General features: G+C 43.3%; 1 protein-coding gene across 1 annotated transcript in view; it reads right to left on the bottom strand.

Moving 5' to 3' along the window:
- The window catches only part of LOC121833185 (lysosomal alpha-glucosidase-like), a 56,350-nt gene extending 39,871 nt beyond the window's left edge, over window positions 1–16,479 (bottom strand). Inside the window, exons 1-5 of the mRNA XM_042286300.1 lie at window positions 16,450–16,479; window positions 16,207–16,303; window positions 14,174–14,412; window positions 11,788–11,919; window positions 10,039–10,149 (exon numbers count right to left, since the gene is read on the bottom strand). Coding sequence (XP_042142234.1) covers window positions 10,039–10,149; window positions 11,788–11,919; window positions 14,174–14,412; window positions 16,207–16,303; window positions 16,450–16,479 — 609 coding nt within the window. The remainder of the gene's footprint in view (window positions 1–10,038; window positions 10,150–11,787; window positions 11,920–14,173; window positions 14,413–16,206; window positions 16,304–16,449) is intronic.
- Window positions 16,480–21,963: the final 5,484 nt, after the last annotated feature.

Genomic DNA, 21,963 nt, shown 5'->3' on the forward strand with positions numbered 1-21,963 from the left:
TATGAGTTTAATCAAACAAACAGATTGAGAAAAAGAAGCGGATAACACACTGATACACAATAACAGGTGGAACGGGCCTCTATTAGGTACACACTGCTATTTACTAATCCACTTAATGCGTTGTTTTAATAGTGAATACAATTCATACCGCGGTTACGGCCGTACGTAGGTAAAGTTCCTTAGTAAATGTCAGTTGTTTTAATGTCTTTGTTTATTGATCCATCGTCTTGCAATGTCTTTTTTTTAATTTCATGCGGGTATTGGCAATTGGTCAATTATTCAGGTAATTGGTTAAAACGTTTTGGCACTTAATATTTTGTTGTAGCCTCTCCACACTTTGTCTTTATCAATAATTTAAAATATTTCCTATTTGGCCTTAGTCTTCTTTCCTTAAGAGTTCCTATTTTGTGGTAACTGCTTGAAAATAATTTTGTAACTCTATCGTATTTTAATTGATCACTGAAGTAAAATACACATAGTTCTTTATGTATGTCATCCATTGGATCGTTTTCTTTTTTTGATTTTGCAACCAACTCTTCTGAATATAGGTTCTTGGAGAGTTTCAACTTTTATTTGGAGGTTTAGGCACTGTGCTCGTAAACAGTTATTCAATATTGTATCACAGATTTTCATAATGAGTCATAATATCATTTTATGTACAAAATGGGGGCCCATTTCTTGGATGTGAAACATATAAGCCACCAATGTCCTAAATTTTATCCATACTGCTCTATGTGATAGTACCGTTTTAGCTTTTGGTTTACTAACATGTCAAGGTATTTTACATTTTTTAGCATATTGAACTGCTAGGGATGAACAGTTATTACAATTTTTGTGATGTATTTTAATGGGTAATTAAGTAAAAAGTATTTTTCTAGGGTCTCTAAGCACATTATTTAAGTTTTGGAAATATTTACGATGATCTGATTTTAACAGTACCATTAAAAAATATGGTGAATGCCTTTCTTTACTTCTCCAATGGCGACTTCATAACTTTCATGGGCGTATACAGGGATGGGCAAAATACATGCAAATATGTATCGAAATACAATGACAAAATACTTCGTCAAAATGTATTTAATTACAAATCTAATTACATTTTCAAAAAAGCATTTAAGTACAAGATACAAATAATACAAACAGCCAAATGTATTTGGTCTCCTGCAAATAGTTTTCCAAACACATTCCTCAAAATTTGCGTCAGCGACTTCAGGGCACCTGCAACGGGTTTCTGAGTATCTCATTTTAATTTTGCATCGCACACTGGGGAGTTGGTGTGCGAGGCTCTAATTACGTAATAGAAATATAATCACAAAATAATATAATCAACTTGGGCGTAATAGGTGAAAAAAGTACAGAGCTTCAAGCAGCAGATTTTGTTTTTTGTCAATGACATTTTGGTATATACCAAGAAAGAACCGAGACGTCCAAAATGCGCAGCACCAGCTAGAGACTTTTTTATCGTTGCAGCTCGCACCACTTACGAAAATCAGGACGACTCGCGCATTCAGAATGGTCGAGGGAAAAATATGGATGGAAAGCAGGCTGGAAAGCACCACAAGTTGTCACAGGCACTTATTTAGGCAGTCTGCCTGTGAACGTCGATTTTGTCACTATTCTTGCCCTGAACTAGCACCGTCATCACAAAGTCAGTAAACGCTTGTGCTTGATTGAGAAACACTGCATTTGGTGCAGAGCGTAGTTTTCTTTCTGCTCGGGACAGTGACAATAAATTTGAGCGATGTATTTTCGTCCACAAAATTGTATTTAAATACAATTGTATTTGAAATACCCACGTTTTAGTATTTAAATACACACGTCAAACAGATTACCCAATTTATAATTAAGTAGAAATGCAAAATACACAAAGTATTTGAAATACGTATTTCAAATGTTGTATTTGAAATACTGTCCATCCCTGGGCGTACACAATTACTATGTCATCTGCGAACTGGAATTGTTTGCTTGTTAGTTTTACCTGAGCAATCTCATTGACATATGAACTAAAACGTAGAGGGCCCAGAACTGTATCTTGCTGTACTCCTTGTTTTACCCTAATTGCTTTAATATATTGAAATCCTAGTCGCTCTACTTTATATCTGTCAAGAAGATAATTTTCTAACAAGGCATGTACGTTTCCCTGAATCCCTAAGCTGTACAGTCGACCTGATGATATAGAGTGATTTATAGTTTTAAACTCCAGTGTAAAATCTTCAAAAACAGCTAACACATATTTTGTACAGTGAAGGTTTTCGTATACATAGTCAAAACAATCCTGCAGAAAAAGTGAAGTTCCGATTTTTTTTGTGAAATCATATCGCGTGTCAATTGTGATATTATATTTCACGATAACACTCCCAAGTATGTTATTGATGTATTTTTACATTATATAATTAACAACCAAGAGTATACAAACTTGTGTATAAACAAGGAATTTATTTTTCTTGCCCTTCTTGTATATTGGGCGAAAAATAGTCTTATTTTTTTAGAAATGATATCACTTGATAATCTGCAGATTTAGAGCTTAATCATAGCTGAATCTGAGCTGTTTTCATCACGTGGATGTGGCTTTTAAGGTCCGTTGTCTTTATTTGGTCGTATCCTACAGCTTTATTGGTTGTATTTTTTATGCAATATCGTTTATTTCTTGTCATTCTCCGTGACCCGTAATAAACAAAAATGTAGTTATCTCAATCAATTTTTGAACCGCAGGGATTGGAATTATGGTAAATTATGCGTATACTGTTGCTCAGAAGTGCACATAATTATATTTACTTTTATAATCTTGTGAGGCTTTATCGCAGCAAATACCTTTACTGCATTTATCAAGTGTTTAAACTAAGGATATCTCATTGAACAAGAATACCAGCTGAGATCAGAGCAATCTATTATTGTAGAAAGACAAAAGTATACATTGAAGAACTTAAAAAAATAATTGGCAACGACCTTTGCTTTTAACATCGTACAATGCATGAAATGAAGTCTGTAAGTAATCAATTTAATTTACTCAGAAGATCATACTGTACACTCTTGTATAGTAAAAGTCACGTCACATCTTGTCGCGAGACGTTAATTTTTCCGATAACTATAGCAGGGAAACTACATTGGTCTGCAGTTCACTTGACGTCAGATTACAAGATATCCACACACCCCACCCCCAATTTAGCAGAGAAAATGAATTGGTGTATAAGTAACGTGACGCCATGTCACGTGACATGAATCTTCCCGCCAAATTTAGCGGGGAAATTGAATTCGGGTATTGGTCATGCGAACTCAATCTTTCCTCTAAACTTAGCGGGGAAACAGAATTGGTGTATAGTTGATTTGACGTTAAAGTTTCCGCCAAGTTTAATGGGGGAACTGAAGTGGTCTGTCTGTCCCGTGACGTCAGGTCAGGTGGCATCGAATTTCTCGCCAAATGAAGCGCGGAACTTCCAATATGTGTATAGGTCACGTGACACCAATTTCCCCGGTAAATTTCACGAGATATGCACGGACAAACAGACGGACGGACACAATTTTGGGATTGGAGGTAGGGTTAAAAAGCATTGTATGCTTTAAAATAAAGACTACAAAGAGAGAGAGAGAAAAGACTTTTAATAAACAATTAGTTTGGCTCTTCCGAGGCGAGAGGAGCCCTCATTCCAGGGCCCCTCTAGCTGACGCTGCGGCACGGGCCCGGGAGACCAGATTACGCTGGTCGTCCGGATCCCAGCTGGACAGCGCAGCTTCCCACTGCTCGGCGTTTGGGTTGGGAACGGGGGGGGCAGCCTGAATCTTAGGGCATGCCCACTTGATGTGATATAATGAAGCCTTTTCGGTGCACAGGGGACATTTGTTTGTGGGGTATACTGTAGGGTACATGGCATGTAAGAGGCTGAGGTGGGGAAAGTATTTGTTTGCAACATGCGCCAACCTACAGCGTCCGTCCTCGTTAGAGATTTGTGCGGCGGAGGAAGGGTGCGGCGACCCAATCGGAGATGTTGAAGGATGTCACGATACGTAAGCGGGATCGGGATGGGGACCAGGGATGGGTCTTCCTGCGGTGGCGGGGCCCGGAGGGTTAAAGCTGGGGCTGACGCGTGTGCGCGTTCGTTCCCGCTCAGGGAATTATGCCCCGGCGTCCATATCAAGGATACTGTAGGGAGTTGTTCAGGGGGGTGATTAGTTAAAATTCGATGAGCGAATCTGGAGAGGCGACCGTTGACAAAACTACGGCAAGACGCCTGGGAGTCAGTAATTATTGGAAGAGATGTGATAGCTGCACTCTAAGAAAACGTGAGCGCCCCCTCCCCCCCCCCCCTCGTCATTGTGCGTTTTGACGGCTGTAACTTCCCCACAGGCTTACTTAACACTGGGCTCGAGCCATTGAGAGTTAGCACCCTGTTGGTAGGTGACAAGCATGGGGTAGTCACGTTTTATGAACTCTTGAATTGAACATTCAAGTGCATGCAGTCGTTCAATAGTGAAAGTCACTTCGAAAATCTCAAAAAGTGCTTGAAACTTGTTTTCTTTGTGCGTTGGTTATCATTTTTTCAAATTTGAACCGGTCGAAACAAGCGTGTGGCTCAGTTCGCCTAAACTGAAAGAAAACAAACAAGTACAGGCAACCTTGGTAGGCACCTGCTAAAACCCGAGGCAGATAAAAAGTATCGCGGTTGTCCTTTTCGGTTCCGTCGCGGGTTTTACCATGTACAGCAGTAAACAGCTGGCAGCTGGCGTCGTGCTCCGAGGCCTTTAACCAAATCTCTAGAAAAGCACAGGAAGCTACGCACAGGCGTGAGTTGATTTGAATGTTCGCCGGACGACATACTCTCGTCGTCTTTTATTGTGCGGTTCAGTAAAGAGCGTGCTCTCAATAAAGGTGTGATCGGTCAGGGGGGCTATGTTGCGCTTTTTGGACTCCCAGGAGACTAGGGAGAAGGAAGTGACGTCAACGACACAGCAAACGCAGATTGAGTGTTGATTTCGTTTTCTTCTGTCAACATCCAATCTGCATTGGCAGTGTCGTTGACGTCACTTCCTTCTCCCTAGTCTCCTGGGAGTCCAAAAAGCGCAACATAGCATCCTAGTTCTGCGTGCAGATCGGTTGCAACTGGCCTCCTCGGTTCCGCCGAACTTGCGCGCCTGTCGTACCCAATTTTTTTGCTTTCAAGTGCAGTGAAGTATGAAGCATTGAACACCACGACTGAGGCCGGACAGGACGAACGTACACAGATATCTTGGATCATGTCCGTGTATTTCACTATTTCTCTGTCTCGGGGTACATGATTCGCCTTCTCTGGTTCATTTAGCACATTTCATCGAGCATACTCGATAAAAAAATGCTTCAAATAAGGCCGGTTCAGACACTAGCGTTTGACAGCATTGCGTCGAGAACCGAAAGCCACTCACTGGCACGTCTGTGCTTCGTTTCAATCGTGGAATCCAATTCAAGGACTCATCTTGGCACGCGATATAAGCAGCAGGGATGTCCTGATTTCTTGCTGCCGCAACGCAGTCAGACGCACGCAGTCAAACACTACTGTCTCAACCAGGATTTAGATAATTTAGCATACGTATTTCGCGTTAGTTGCAGGTGAAGGCACGGGCCTGAAAGCAGCAATTCTGCACTGCCCTCTTGGCGCGAGCGCGACCCCATAGAACGCATATTTAGCGAAAAGAAGAAAACTGAAATAACGCTTCGGGGAGGACCGGCGGACGGGCTTCGCTAAAATCACCTGCGCGTGCTCAGTGTACTCAACGTGTACCGAACCGCCGCTAAAGTCAGTCTGGAGATGTAAAAGAGAAAAGAAAATGCATCAGAGTGTTCAGAAAGTTGTGATTGCATAAATTGGTTTCGATAATTAATACAATTAATTAAACAGGCTTCTGTATACTTGAAGTGTAGGCAAGCGAGAAAACGAAACTGTTCAAAATGTGACGTGTAGCAACTATTCAAATTTATTTATAACCTGCAGTTCACTTTTGCAATGGCCCTACATTAGAGATACGAGCGCTTTCCTAAGGGCAGTAGAGGAAACGAATATATACGGCTAAATCTTGCACAGTCTTTTCGTATTTATGCAAAATATGACAGTGGTCACCATCCTGATCGGTTACGTAAAATACAGCAGTATATAAGCTGGTGGTGTCAACTAGACGTGTGTATAGGAATGTAGAGTGTCAATATGTGATGTATCTTGTGCTGTTTCTGAATGCGTTGATGTATAAAATGCTGTGATGTCTGAATGTCGCGTATGATTAAAGTGTGGCGTGGGATATGTACATACGGCATTGTCTGGCGAGGCGCTCACAGCAAGAATTGCTGGTTTCTTTAGTTCTCTAGTTTGAGCGCTGTCCGTTAGGTGGCGCGTGTCGCCGCCCAATTCAAGGAGTCGCGCGTTTATGTGTCTACTTATTTGAGCGAAAAACAAGAGGCGTTCCATGGCTCCACGTAGCAGTCACAAAGGTTTCGGTCTGGTTCGGTTCTCGGCCTCTCGTCCAAATGGGATCAGTCCCATAGCCAGTTGAATGGGTGTTCCGTGCGGTGAATAGCGCCAAGTGCATGCACAGACGCGGCGAGGATTACCAGGGACTTGAAAGTGGATAACGAATGCTAACAGGTGAGCAGGAGCGTTGAACGATCGGAACCGACGCCGCTTCAATCGGTGATGCTTCGCCTCGCCGCTGTCAACCGAAAACGCCGGATCACTTGCGGCAAGCACAGCAAGCAGATGCTCTGTTCAATAAAGACATGATTCCATTTGTCGCTATTTTGTTTCCTTCTTTGAATGTGTTCTGGCCGCGAAATAAATGCAGCCGGCCTCGCGAAAGCAATCGCGGACAAACTCCCTCGAATGCGCCCCCCCTCCCCCTCCCCCCCCCCCCCTCATATCGTGGCCCCTACTCGTATTAGGTGCGGTGCCGGTGATTCGAGGCGCGTTTCGGAGTGCTTTGTGAGCACGGAAGGCAGCGAACGGGCGTACGCCCTTGAGAATCGTATTTTAGCAAAACGCAGTCTAGGTCGCTAGGCCTTACTCGTATTGCTCCACTGTCGCTCGCCAGCCGCCATGTTGCTTTTGGGGGTGCTCACTGTGATTACCTGCTGATTGCGTGCCGTGTAACTGCCCATGGAGTTGTTAGTATAACGAAGGGGGGGGGGGGGGGGGTAGCGATATCTGTGACGGCTTCTGACTACCCCAAGTGTAGCACCTACGACTACCCTTTTGTTGAGAGTGTGGGGTGGACGTGATAGCGAGCGCTATCGCCGCTTCTTCTGCCTCGAGTGGGAGGGAGGTAGGAACGGTCGCGGTGGTCACTTCTCGCATGTCTCCGTCGATTACGCTGACAGCCATGGCGAGTCGACTCCGGTAACTGGCGGCGTCAGTGTATCTGACGTGGCGGGCATATTGAAGTTTCTTCTGAAGAGTGCGGGCGCGAGCCTGTCGTCTCCCCTGATGGAACTCGGGTGCATGTTTTTGGGTATTGGGGCAACTGAAATTTTGGTGCGATAAGCAGCAGTGGGGTGAATCGTTTCACTGTGGCCCAGGTTTTGAATTGGATAGCCCAGACGAGTTAGAACCTGCCTGCCTGCAGGTGTTAGCTTGAGACGTTCGCGTTGACCTGTGAGGTGTGCTTCGATGTGCTCTTCGATGTTATTGTGAATGCCGAGAGACAAGAGACGTGGTGTCGAGGTTCCGGGTGGAAGACCGAGGGCTTGTTTATAAGACCGGCGAGTCAGTACTTCGAGTTTTTCTCGTTCCCGAGGTTTGAGGGCCAGATAGGGGGCAGAGTAGGTTACACGGCTAATGATGACTGCCTGGATGAGACGGGTAGCGTCTTCCTCTTTCAGGCCGTGTCGTCTGTTGGAAATTCGTCCCATCATACGAAGGATTTGATTCGTGGTATGCGTAAGACGTTGAAGCGCGTGTGATCCTGCGCCGTCTTGTTGGAAAAAGAGGCCGAGAATCCTAACGCATATCACTTGCGGAATGACTTGATTCTCGAGTGTGAGAGTAAGCTGTGGCGGATCATAAGGAATGTTCCGGCATTTCTTCTTTACAATGAGCAGCTGCGATTTTTCAGGCGCACATTGAAGACCCCCACCACGTGCATACCGTTGAACCACGTCAGAGCCGGAGGTGGCCCAGATAGTAATATCATCGGCGTAGAGGGCGCGATAGACACGCTCTATTTCTGCGAGTTGGGCAGGGAGCTTCATCATCGCCACATTTAACAACATAGGCGACAAAACCGCTCCTTGTGACGTTCCCCTGTTGGGAGTGGGGAGGGGTTGGGTACGAAGGTCGCCAATGCCGTTCGTGGCGGTGCGGTTTTGTAAAAATGCTTGAATGTAAGCAAAGGTTCCTTGACCACAGTTTAGATCACTGAGATTGGTAAGTATGATGTCGTGACTCACATTGTCAAATGCCCCCTTCAGATCCAGCGTCACGATGGCCCTAGTGCTGTGAGCGGAGACTTGTTGATTGATATCCTCGAGTAGTTGGAGGAGGATGTCTTGCGTACTGAGGTGCGGACGAAAGCCGAAGATTGCCGGTGGTAGGAGGTTGTTGTTCTCGACGTATGGCTGGAGCCGGTTGAGTATCACGTGCTCGAACAGCTTCCCAATACATGAAGTGAGAGAGATGGGCCTCAGGTTCTCCAATTTTGGTGTACTACAAATGAACTTCTATTATGGGGACAATAGGCCTGCTCTGTTCATATAGCGCTTGAAGTTACGCATGTATGTTATATAAACTAAAGGGGTTGTCTTCAAAAGCAATTTTAACGCTTTAGCGTTTAGGAGCTCGTCTCCCAGAAAATCCGGCGCCGGCGTCGGCGGGAGCGAAGAATCCCATAATGCAACGCTCACCGCCACGCGTGTCACACGTGACGTCACGCGCGGCTGCACGCTTTGCATTACGAAATCAATCCGCAAAACTTGGCGGGAAAATTTCCACCACAAATTCATCAAAAAATTTTAAGGTCAGTTTAGCGGAAAATTTTCCCGTCAAATCTAGCCGAAAAATACATTCTTCCAGATTCAGCGAAAATGGTTCCGACAGATTTAGATGATCAATAAGGTTATGACATCACTGCCACGTGTGGCGTCACGTCACACGTGACGCCACCGGCTAGACGACGTAAACAATATGATTGCACGGCAGAGCAACGACCACACGTCTGTATCAGAAGGCTTTGCAAGCAAAAACCGATCACCCTATTGCATTCCACTCTTAAAGGCCAAGCTTAAGTATTCCCCAAGTTTTTATGGTCACGTTTTTGTTGCTTTGCGGCTGTGTTAAGTGCTTTCTGCCTCTGCCAGACGGCGTACTAAAGGTTCTTTTTACTAACCTCCTTTAAAAAATCTACCAATCAGCATGCGATGTTGAGTGCGCAAGTGCCCTATACGGCGCGCGCTTGTTCGCCGATTTTATAAACGCGCTTGTTTTATAGGGCGTTAAAATGTCCCTCTGACAAGGGTATTATATTTACAGCACTATGAACCAAAAGGTTGGTTCCAGAAAACCGCTTTTTTTTCCCGGTAAGCCACGTTCCGGCATACTGAGAATGAGTGTCCGCCACTTTAGCGATTTGCATAGAGGCAGATGCTTAGTTATTGGCGCCGTGTTTGGTGTTGTTGGACAACGAAAGCATGGCGAATGGCTCCGTCGACAAAATAAATCAGAAATTAATATAGTGGACGTATTTTGGTTGCATAAATTTAAGTTTATTACAACTTGTTTCCTTTAGGAATCTTGCGGTCGGCATCTACTGGAGCCATTATGGCCGCCAACAAGTCCTTTTCGATCGCCGACCCATACGCTGTACGAATAAAGACCGGTATGTACCTAAAATCGAGTATCAGATGATGCTCCTTCGTGCCGCTGACTACTCCGGCAGATGCAGTCAATCATGATACTAAAATACTCGACCGAGATAGAAAACGCCAGCTCCGCGCATGAACAGATAAAGTTCATCAACATCGTGTCCGGCGAGATTCCGAGCAGGAAGTGAGTCACGTGAAACCTCCCAACGGCTATTTTTGTTACTGACCTTTGCATAGACCACGCCTCCGGACATGTTTTTCACAAAGATGTCCATTTCCATGCCCTGGTCGTAAGGGGGGTACGTTCCAGGTGGCTCAGAACCACTCACAGCAGGATCCTGAAGGAAGCGTTACGGTTACTGGGTGTTTTTCGATTTCAACGTTGTTTCCCAGAAGCGGCACTACAAGTATTCCTTTATTGAAATTGCAAAACTTTAGTTAGGCCTAATATACTTAATACTTTTATGACATCGAAGCTCGAGGAGCGTATCCACTCTGAGCTCCATTTCAACTCTGTTATATATTTGTTGAGCAACAAATGGGTGTTAAATATACGAAACTTTTCGTTATATTTTCTTCTTGGCCAGAACTTAAAAAAAAGACCCTTAAGTCCCGCCGCAGTTTGCGCTTTAATCGTGTGCAGCCAATCAAGCATTGCTTAAAGTGCAGCGTCACGGCATTTAATATATGTGTGGGTTTGCAATCGGCAACTAAACCAATCACGCACAGTGATTGCCCATTGATTCTTAGCTTTTTGCTGGGGATGATTGGTTTAGCAAGGTGAACTCCAACCCACAAAGAAAAAAAAAATAGCGTCCTGACACTGCACTTCTACCTAGGACTGATTTGCTCCATCCAATCATAGACACACGAACACAAAGCAGCGAGCTATACCATGTGAACCCTACCTCGAACTGGTGGCGGTGTAATTACAATGAAAATTAAAACACATTCGCAGCAGACCAGCATGTTAAGAGATTACCAACGTTTTTGTAGCGACGATGTTTACTGTATCGAATTCGCTCGCTGGAATACCACCTCGGTTTGTTCGGAGCAGATTGCGTGGACCCCTCTAGCAGGCGCTGAAACTGCTTGCGTATGCTTTTGCGTCCCGCTGTACTAAATGTGTTCTTTTTACACGCTCCTAGGCATCAGACTGAGAGCTCGTGTTCATATAAATTGTTTTATAACTCTCCATTGTTGCGTTATTTAAAACATAACGAAACAAATTTTACCTGAAATACTCATGTAGAAGTAGCCGCACATTAATCAACCGATTTCTGTCAGGTAGCTGCTTTTTTTTTTACTTTTTGAAACATCTTATTTATGAAAAGGCAGTGCAGAACATCGGTTTCTATAGTTAGTTCTCTTCCATTAATCAATTAATAGTCGTCCTTTAAGAATCTGTAGGTTTCGTTTATTTTTATGTAGATTAATAAGTTTCTTGGCTATTTACGTCTTCTTCTAACAAGGCGTTGTTAAAGTTTGCTACGTGTAGGGCGCGACATTGTTAGCGCTAACAGGACATTGGTGTTTAATTTGCATTTTTATCGGAGCACATACAGACGGGCACTAAACTTTACGACTAAGATTACTGCCCTCGGCCTCTAAAACTCGTGAAACCCAAAGTTGAAGCCGAAGTTGACGGAGCGCACCGATTGGCCTGTCACGACAATTAATTCTCGCTTTCTTCGCCGACTCGAAAGTTCGGCACAACCCTGGTGTTTGACGATTTTAGTGCCCTTGAAAAAGAATTAAGCGCAACAGTGGTTATTTTTTCATGAGGTGTGTAATTTCAAGTGAAAAAAAGAAACATGATGGCGGGTGCTTGCTTTGAATAACAAGTACATCGTGTACATAGGGAAATATACACTTCGAGTACTGGCTGATCGCCACGTTAAGTTCATATATATATATATATATATATATATATATAAAATCTTTTTTCCACACATGTTTCACTTTCCACCACTCACCACAATTACGACGTAGTGGCGGCCACCAGCGTGCAGATCATTCACAAAGTCTGGGAGGCCGTTGAACCTTTCGTCGTCGTAGGTGAAGTCGTTCTGCCGTACCATGTAATCAATGTCGTTCCACTGCGTGTCCTGGAAGTCAAGAATCACATTCCAAGATGCTTGATTTCAATCCCCCACAATTTTACCGGTAGACCACAACTGGGTATGGTTTATCTCTGACGTATCAAAAAAAAAAAAAGGAATTATCAAAAGCTTATGCTTTTGATAATTTTAAATAATTTGAAATAAGAGACTGGACACGTAGACTTTCATTCTGAAGCTTTCAGGAGGTTACTTCCAAGTTTCTTTCTGACTGCAACCTTTCGTCCATGCGTTTTTTTTTTACATCCCTGTTGAAAAAGATTACTTGACCCATACGATCCATATGCAGTGCTTTGTTAAAGAACAACACGATATTCAATGCGAATTTTCAATAATAAAAACACCCACATTCAATTTAAGACTCAGCCGCGGGTGTCTACCCTACATTTCCAGTGAGGTCAGATGGCAGATACTGCGCATTGTTTTCTTCCACTTGATTTTAATAATTTTACCACTGACCGATCTCACCGGACAGTTTGACTATTCCACCGCCGGCGCAATGCATTGAGTTAACTTCAGTATTTGAGCACACGCGATAAACATACTGGAGCCCTGCGCGAGCAGATCACGAAACGGCGCAAGACGTCTCGAACACTGCCCCCTGCCTTGTGTGAACTAACGTTATAACCGCCTCACGTATGCGAGAATGTTTGGTGAGATCGGTCGATTACTGTTAATTTAAATAAATTAACTTGACTTAGGCTGCCGGCAATATATTTTTTTTTTCTTCAGGCCTGTGATACCTGCATAACATACAGGAAATTCCATGGAAATAATAATATTGCCAAATCCACAAAACAAAAAACTATATAATTTTGATATTTTTCTTCTTATGGGTCTTTCGAAATGTTTTATGGAATATGGGTCCTAAAACTGGTATGCATTTTTTTAGCGGTGTGTATGATTAGAACATTTTTAATTGTTGATGAAAATAGTATATTACATGTGTCAAGCACACAGCTATGTATAGCTGCGCAAACCCGTCTCCAATGGTCAGGGGCACAAGTCGAGAACCCTAATATTTTCTTACATAAAATATTACCTACCCAAAGCTCCGGGAAATAAATTGAATACAGAGGCCTAGAAATAAAGTGGTAGCTGTACCACCCGACGCCTATTAAGAAGTGACAACATCCTGGGCTGGTTCAGCCTCGTTTATTGAGTGGCCTAAGTGGTCGAGAAGCTTCAAGCTCAGGAAAATTGTAAGTGTTTGTGTGTAGTACAGTACTTTCTGGGATCGATTGGTGAGGTTACTACAAATATCTCTGCCTCCCGCTGGACCTAAACACGAGCCAGGGAGCGCAAAACTACCAAGCTGTCAGCTAAGACGCCTAGCCGATACCGACACAAAAGTAATATAGTTTTTTTTTTGCTTTGTTTTACTGTTGGCAGCAACCTATTTGACACGGGAGCGCCAGCGGAAATGACTTGCTGCGTCTTCTGACAGCACGTCGCCGTTCTCAGGTAAAAGCGGTTTGCGCATGGGCGTCCTTTCGTGCTTGAAAGTAACGATTTTTTTTTCTTTTTTATTACTGACTTTAGTCACACGCAAATGAGATAACCGGAACCGGCGAAAAATTCCGCTTAGCCAGCCGTCGTGCCGCCTGTCTGCATAATCCATCACGATGGATGGCAAAGCTTCCGCCTTCGTATACCGGATACACCTTGCGCCGGTTTCTGTTATCTCGTAAGCATCAAATAAAAGCCAGTAAAAAAAACAAAAAACAAAAAACGTTACAGCGAGCATGAAAAGGAAGCACATCAAAGCATGAGTTTTGGGAGCTTCCGGGCACTGTCAGAAGGCGAAGCAAGTCATTTTTTTTTTGGCACGTGTTCCAGAAACCTTCACCGGCGTCTGTACAAGTGCTCTAATTCCCCACAATTTTTCGTCTGGAAAAGAACGAGTGTTCGGAAAAATCAAATAAAGAAACCATCGTCCCATTTACTGTACTCTACGCTAGATCCACTTTATATGATAACCATATACTTCTTGTGGTTCTAGTATTCGCGAGTAGCAACCTATATCGACGTTTCAATTTAAAAAAAAAAGAAAAAAAAACGCAAAATGGGCCGAAGAAAAAATAAGAAAAAAAAAAGACAGAGGGGATAACATAAGAGTGCAAGTTCGACAGCAACATAAACTGAAAGCGCAACGTCGCGATTCATTTTCAGAAGCTGTCTGTCTACCATGGAAAGAGGCTTTCATTGACATCAAGTTCCGGTGAAACTCCGGCATGCTTACCAGAGGAATCCCAGCTTCGATGTTCTTCTCCATTATAAAGCGGGTCCTGTTGAGAGTCCCGTACCCGAAACGGCACAGGTGAAAGCCGAGGCCCCAGTAGGGGGGCATGGCGGGAAAGCCGACCACGTTCTGGTACTGCTGCACCACTTTGGCCGGAGTCGGGCCGACGAAGACAAATATGTCCAGGATGCCGCCGATGGCCCGGAATGTGGCTGCCGGTGCAGGTTGCAACACCACCTCTGGAAAAGCAACAGCCATGTTTGTTCACTTAATCTGATATGTAAAATTACCATTGCAGTAACCCTTATCTTCAAAGTCCCATAATCCATAAAACGCGGAGTTTAAGACACGATATTTTTTAAATTTCGTTGGAAAATATTAGACAGCCGACTCCGAAAGGGGAGCGAAATATCTACTTGCTTAACTTCCCACATGAATGCGACGCGTAAATTGGGAAGTCATAGCGTTGCTTGACCTTAGGTTATTTGACTTGGTCACCTGACTTGACGTCACGGTCAAGTTGCACGTCTTCATACGAGCTGACGTTGCATCTCATCACTCTTTCCGTTACATTTAGAGAGAAACTACAATTTAAACTTTCACTTGGGGGTGTCGCAATTTATACCATGACGGCACATACCATTTTCCAACAACATTTATCGAAAAAATTGACGTTATGTGATCTGACTTCACGGGACGTGTCCACATACGGTGACATCGCAATATCAGCGTCGGTGTCAGGGGTTACCCTAACGTCGCATGATTTTAATTTCCCCGCTAAATATGCCTAGAAAATGCGGAGACGGACGAACGAATGGACGGACAGAGAAAAAGAGATATGGGATCATGGTGTTCCTTTAGAGCGCACTACTGTGCTTTTATAGGACACTTATTAAGGGTCGCTGCGAGGACCAACTATTGTGAAAGAAACCCATGAATGCATCATACGCCTCGGTCAAGTCAGATAACCTTGGTGTTCTCGAGCGACCTATTGCGTCTAAGCAAAACATTATGTTCACTTTCCACTGGTCGGTAACCAGGGGCCGAAAGAGTCGCACGACAGCTTCGCAAAAATATTATTTATTGTTTGCGCTATATAGACACGGAGCGGCGTTTGGAAAGCAATGTGTGCTGCAGTTGATGATGCCTAGGCAATATTTCTAAACTGAACGCGCCCTGCGTAGAGATTAAGGGACATCGAGTAATAGTCATGTAGATCGCAGATATGACTTAATGCATAGTGTTTTACAGGTTCGCCTGTATAAATCCGGACGTTTTCCAGTTTTTTTTTTTTTCTAAACAAGACAGAGCAGCTAACCGGCCATATTTCGTTTTTGCGGCCGCTTGATTTGACAGTGAACTACAGCCTAATAAACAATTCGCGACTTTCTATAAAATGAGCACAAAATAAGACCGGAGGGCAGCAATATTTGATTCGCTTTGCGCCTGAAAGTGGTCTAAGCAAATCATTGCTTGCTAAGGCTACAAGACGACACAAGTTTACAGCATTGCTAAGATTTTCAGAGAATCTGTCAGTCAGGGAGTCGTTACGGCAGACAGGACAATGCAGAAAAAACGACCAGTAATAATGTTTTCTTCTGCCTCTGTGTGTTTACATTAATATGGTGAATTTTTCGGATTTATCTCGCCGACCTTGTATTTTTTTATCGTGGAATGGAATGTTTGCCTCCGGGGGTAATTTTTAGACAGCTATGTACTTTTACGGAAAGATGTAACCACACGTAGATATATAACGTCGCGAAGAGAGAGAATTTTTTTTTTTTTGGCTAAGCGCAGTGAAAATATTTTTTCCCGCAATTTAGGCAGAGTTTACTGCCAAAATGAACGGCAAACGTAGACACGTCAAGGAACACGAAACCACGCTCTAATCAAGGGGCGTGTAAACATACTCTTGGTTCATGGGAAATTGTCTACAGCGAAACAGCTTTATCTTTCTTTTTTGAATTTTTTTTAAAAATAATTTTATTAAATCTATTATGAGGCGGTAATAACCGCCTCGCTGTTTAGCTCACCCATTGAGTTGCTGTTGTGCAGGAAGACACCGTGGCTCTTGCCATCTTCTTCAAGCCCCAGATAAAACGGATGTGTCCCGTACAGATTTCTTGTTCCCTAAAGACAAAAAGAAAAAAAAAGCTTCATTACATGCTCATCTTGAAGGACGCCAGTTGTTCACAACAAAATAATAATTCCACAAGCTGTGCAGAAATACATATGATATTTATGAGAAACGTTAAGTGGCTTTACTGTTTTCGCACCAAATTGACGCAAAGCACAGCGGTCAGCATTGTAATTGTAATAACCCGTATCCAGGGATGGGCAAAATACATGCAAATATGTATCGAAATACAATGACAAAATACTTCATCAAAATGTGTTTAAATACAAATCTAATTACATTTCCAAAAAAAGCATTTAAGTACGAGATACAAATACAACCAAATGTATTTGGTCCCCTCCAAATACTTTCCCAGATACATTCCTCAAAATATGCGTCAGCGGCTTCAGGGCACCTGCAACGGGTTTCTGGGTAACTCATTTTAATTTTGCATCGCACACTAGGGAGTTAGTGCGCGAGGCTCTTATGACGTAATAGAAATATAATCCCCAAAAAATGTAATCAGCTTGGTTGTAATAGGTGAAAAAAGTACAGAGCTTCAAGCAGCAGATTTTCTTATCGATTACATTTTGGTATAGACCAACAAAGAACCGAGACGACCAAAACCCGCAGCACTAGCTAGAGAACGTTTTATCGTTGCAGCTCGCGCCACTTGCGAAAATCTGGACGACCCGCGCATTTAGAATGTTCGAGGGAAAAATATGGATGGAAAGCAGGCTGTAAAGCATCGCAAGTTGTCACAGGCACTTATTTAGGCAGTCTGCCTGTGAACGTCGATTTTGTCACTATTCTTGCCCTGGACTAGCACCGTCATCACAAAGTCACTAAACGCTTGTGCTTAATTGAGAGACACTGCATTCGGTGCAGAGCGTAGTTTTCTTCCTGTTCTGGACAGTGAGAATAAATTTGAGCGATGTATTTTGCCCACAAAATTGTATTTAAATACAATTGTATTTGAAATACCCACGTTTTATTATTTAAATACACACGTCAAATACATTACCCAATTTGTAATTAAATAGAAATGCAAAATACACATGGCACTTCAAATACGTATTTCATATACTTGTATTTAAAATACTGCCCATCCCTGCCCGTATCGCAAGGTTAGTAAAACCGTCAACAGCCAAAACAAAGTTGAATGCAGTGAAATGCAGCCGTGGGAATGGGGCACGAAACTGATGCTTAAGCGGTGCCATCATGACGTTTGCCTTCATCATACAATTGCGATGAAGAGTAATCTACACTTAAAGGGCAGTCGCTGCAACACACTAATTGAGCGACTCGGTGAAATGTTAATTTTAAAAAGAAACAATATGTATTATAACATTTGGCATGCGTATGGGCGCGACGAATACTGCAGAGCAGATTTTAATATTGTGTCAACAATTCATGGTCAGGCTTTTCTTTTGGCTCTTCAAAAAGACCGCACGCAAGTATTCTTTGCGCTTACACAAAAAAACGCAAAAAACACAACTCACTTTTTCTCTCCACGCATAGTATAATTTGCTTGACTTACTCCTCGAATAATGAAGTCTGTAGCCTCAAAGTAATCTACACTTCGCAGTAGCGACAATTCTGCCATTTTTCTTCCCTAACATCGTTGCTACCAGTACCCGACCCTACATCCTAGATATTTTTAATCGCGTCTAGGGAGCCCCAAATGCTAAAACTGTCCGTGACGGCACGAAGTTGTGTTGATTGAGCATCCTGCCAAGGTATCTAAAGCTAAGAAAGTCGCATTTTCAGTTTGTAAGGCATTGCCAATAGACCATTTTTAAAACTCGGCGCAACACCAGTCCACGATTGCTCGATCACTGACTCTGAGCAGGGATGGGCAGTATTTTAAATACAAGTATTTGAAATACGTATTTCAAACACTTTGTGTATTTTGCATTTATATTTAATTACACATTGGGTAATGTATTTGACGTGTGTATTTAAATACCAAAACGTGGGTATTTCAAATACAATTGTGTTTAAATACTATTTTGTGGGAAAATACATCGCTCAAATTTATTGTCACTGTCCAGAGCAGGAAGAAAACTACGCTCTTCACCGAATGCAGTGTCTCTCAATTAAGCACAAGCGTTTAGTGACTTTGTGATGACGGTGCTAGTCCAGGGCAAGAATAGTGACAAAATCGACGTTCACAGGCAGACTGCCTAAATAAGTACCGGTGACAACTTGCGATGCTTTCCAGCCTGCTTTCCATCCATATTTTTCCCTCGAACATTCTAAATGCGCGTGTCGTCCAGATTTTCGTAAGTGGTGCAAGCTGCAACGATAAAAAATTCTCTAGCTAGTGCTGCGCTTTTTAGTCGTCTCGGTTCTTTGTTGGTCTATACCAAAATGTAATCGACAAAAAAATCTGCTGCTTGAAGCTCTGCACTTTTTTCACCTATTACGTCCAAGCTGATTACATTTTTTTGTGATTATATTTCTATTGCGTCATTAGAGCCTCGCACACTAACTCCCGAGTGTGCGATGCAAAATTAAAATGAGTTACCCTGAAACCCGTTGCAGGAGCCCTGAAGTCGCTGACGCAAATTTTGAGGAATGTATTTGGAAAAGTATTTGGAGGGGACCAAATACATTTGGTTGTGTTTGTATCTTGTACTTAAATGTTTTTTTGGAAATGTACTTGGATTTGTAATTAAATACATTTTTGAAGGAGTATTTTGTCATTGTATTTCGATACATATTTGGATGTATTTTGACCATCCCTGACTCTAAGCATCTGTTGGAAACGAGTGCTGCGACAGCGTTCGGAGTCAACCTGGCATAGCTCGTATTGAAAACGAGCGCTTTCGTCAGCTTTCGGCGAGGACTCGCATCCATTCACGCACTTCGCGTGCAAGATATGACAACCGCCAATGTTGCTTAGCAGATTTTTGAAAAGTCTATTCCGTCCGCTCTGCACTCGGTAACAAAATGGTGGCGCCCACAAGACAAGTGGTGGAGGGAGACCGCAGACTATGAAGCGTGCCATCTTTATGGCTCTAATGAGGACGAATCAGCTTTCCGGTGGACAATAGAGGTGGGTGATTAAGTATGACTTGTCTTATGAAACGACACGCTCAAACACAAGGCTGCTTCCCGCATTTCCATTTAAAGTGTGATCGAGTGTGTTAAGATGGCTTGAAACCGCTTGTAATCGTGGTTACAAAATGCGCATATTGTAAGTGTTTTAGGGCCTGCCACTAGGTGGCGCCGGGAGGTTTTCTCGTCGGAAATACATTAAGTGCATCTGCAGTCGGTCACAGGCGGAACATTCAGTAGAAGCTCCTCCTCTAACGCGCCTTCCGCCTAACTCTGGATTTGGGTTCGTCGAGGCAACTTTACTAGATCAATGTCAGTTGACAATGTTTCTAGAACGACTGGCTCCTTTTCGTGGCGTGTCTGCTTTGTGGCACTGGCTACGCTATCAGCCCGCCCTATGGACAGAATCGACGGAACCTGTGGAAGATCGTATGCTCATTTCCAGCGGTGGAACGTGATCATATCGTGCTTGTTTGTTTTGAATATAAATTGTGGCAAATGTTTGCTCAGAAAGAGCATAGTTCAAAAATGGTCCTCTTCCGTTGTCAGTGGAAACCGTGCCGCTTGTCACGCTAGGATCGTTATCGGCCCGTACTTGCTCGCATGCGGGCCACAATAAAGAACGGTTTTCGGAAGCCGTACCTCCTTCAAGTGTGTCAACTGTTAGATATAATAGGGTTTTACGGACGAGGTCCTAGGTAAAGGAGCAAGCGCGCACTGGAGGAAGATCACCTACTAAATTGTGAATCTGTCACCGACTGTAGTCATCCACATTTTAACCCATTACTTTAACCTCTCCCCCCTCTCAACCCACTCCGGCTCGAAAGCTTCCAGTAGGCAGAACCGTAGAGTATATCCTTTCTAGTAAATCAACATCTCTTCCGAAAACAAGGTGGGTACGAGCGATTGCAGGGCTGTCGTTCAGTCTAAAACACAAATGTGTGGACAAACCTTTAAAATAAAGCATTTTTATCGACCTGGCTCACAGAATACGTAGTGAATGGCGAAGAGAAATAAATACGTCGTATTACAATAGGTGCCATGTCCCTGTTGAAGAACACGTGGCGTGTCCAATTGGTAGATCGGCGGAGTGGATTCCACTGCTCTCCGAGGCCGTAGACTGTGTCAGAAGGCATCAGCGTCGACAGCTGCAGAAACTGGTTGGCGAAGATCAGTCGGGACAGATCCGTCTGAAAGCTAAAAAATAACATTTGTTTGTTGTTTTGAAAAACAGGCAATGTAACGTACTACCTTGTGCTCATACCAAATCTAAAAAAAGAGAGAAGAAATTTGGTTTCTTACGTCATAAATTTGTGCTAACGAGTAAGTATTTAACTTTTCACAGTAGGCGTAACATGGCACCTTGATAGTTTCTATCAATACAACTTTCGTAATTTGAGATTTACATATCCAAACATTTTAAATAAATATGGTTTTATTCTACGGGGAAAATAGAAAATTACAGAACTACCAGCAAGTTTTAAGGTGCGCTGGGTGTTTATATTTAGGTTTTCAGAGCTATCAGGTCTCGCTTCACAGAGTGCGTCTCCCGACTTAATACCTAGCGTAAAGGCATGCTCAAATTTATTTTAGTGCCGGCGAAACAAACTGGACGGTATTCGTACAATGTTTATTGTGTTCACAATACTTCTTCCAACGGACTTCATCTGCACCTCTCGTAGGAGCCTTCCCGACATGTTGAAAGCGGCTAAGCCCGCAAGTGCGCTTCTGTAAGGGACTATGACGTTATTTCGGCCGATGCGATCACATGACGGTGTGATAGGGTCGTCTGATGTCCTACGCACTCTGGTTACTCGATACATAGCAGCTGTGAGCACTCGAACCCTTGTTGTCCAAATGGTTGAAATGAGGAAAAGAGAATTCTACGACATGTAAACGAACGCTTCCAAGGCCTGTCCCTGTCGTTTGTCTTAATTCCTTTCGTCCGTGTCTTTGCTGTTTTAAACCTTATACCTAGCTTCTAATGCTTTTTACACTGCCCGCAAAAATTGTTTTTAAACGTATCGCGCCGAAATTTACTACAGAGTTGCAAGCGAATGGTGGAAGTTAACAGGAAAAAAAAATGAAGGCACAAACTTATATGGTTCATAATAATTAAAAAAATTGTTCTTTGAAATCTTCGTTGCACTCGTAGACGATGCACGCGTAGGTAGATGACCTGCCGACAGATGGCGTACGCCGCTTCAGGGGATCGCCGGCAGTTTCGAGTTGAAAACAGAGGATCTCGCAAGAGAACCCGAATCAGCCGGCGTACCCTCGATGTGGCTTACGCCATCTGTCGGCAGCACTTCTCTCTACACGTGCATCATCTGCGAAGTGGTGGCGTATATTTCACAGAAAAGCTGTTTTTCTTCAGAACGAGGTGAGTTCATTCCTTAATTTCTTTCAGTGTAAACCTCAATCACCTGACAGCATCACTACAGTAAATTCCAGCGCAATAGGTTGAAAACCCGATGTTCGCGGGCCGTCTCAGGTGACTCAGAAGCCTTAGGTTACATGCTGCTGCCGTAGTCACTGACAGCATGAGAAACGCAGTGCATAGTTTATTATGTTTACGCGTTTTACTTCGTGATTGGTTCTTCGTCATTTT

Source organism: Ixodes scapularis, unplaced genomic scaffold (assembly GCF_016920785.2).
Source record: "Ixodes scapularis isolate PalLabHiFi unplaced genomic scaffold, ASM1692078v2 PGA_scaffold7__128_contigs__length_106722199, whole genome shotgun sequence".
NCBI lineage: Eukaryota > Metazoa > Arthropoda > Arachnida > Ixodida > Ixodidae > Ixodes > Ixodes scapularis.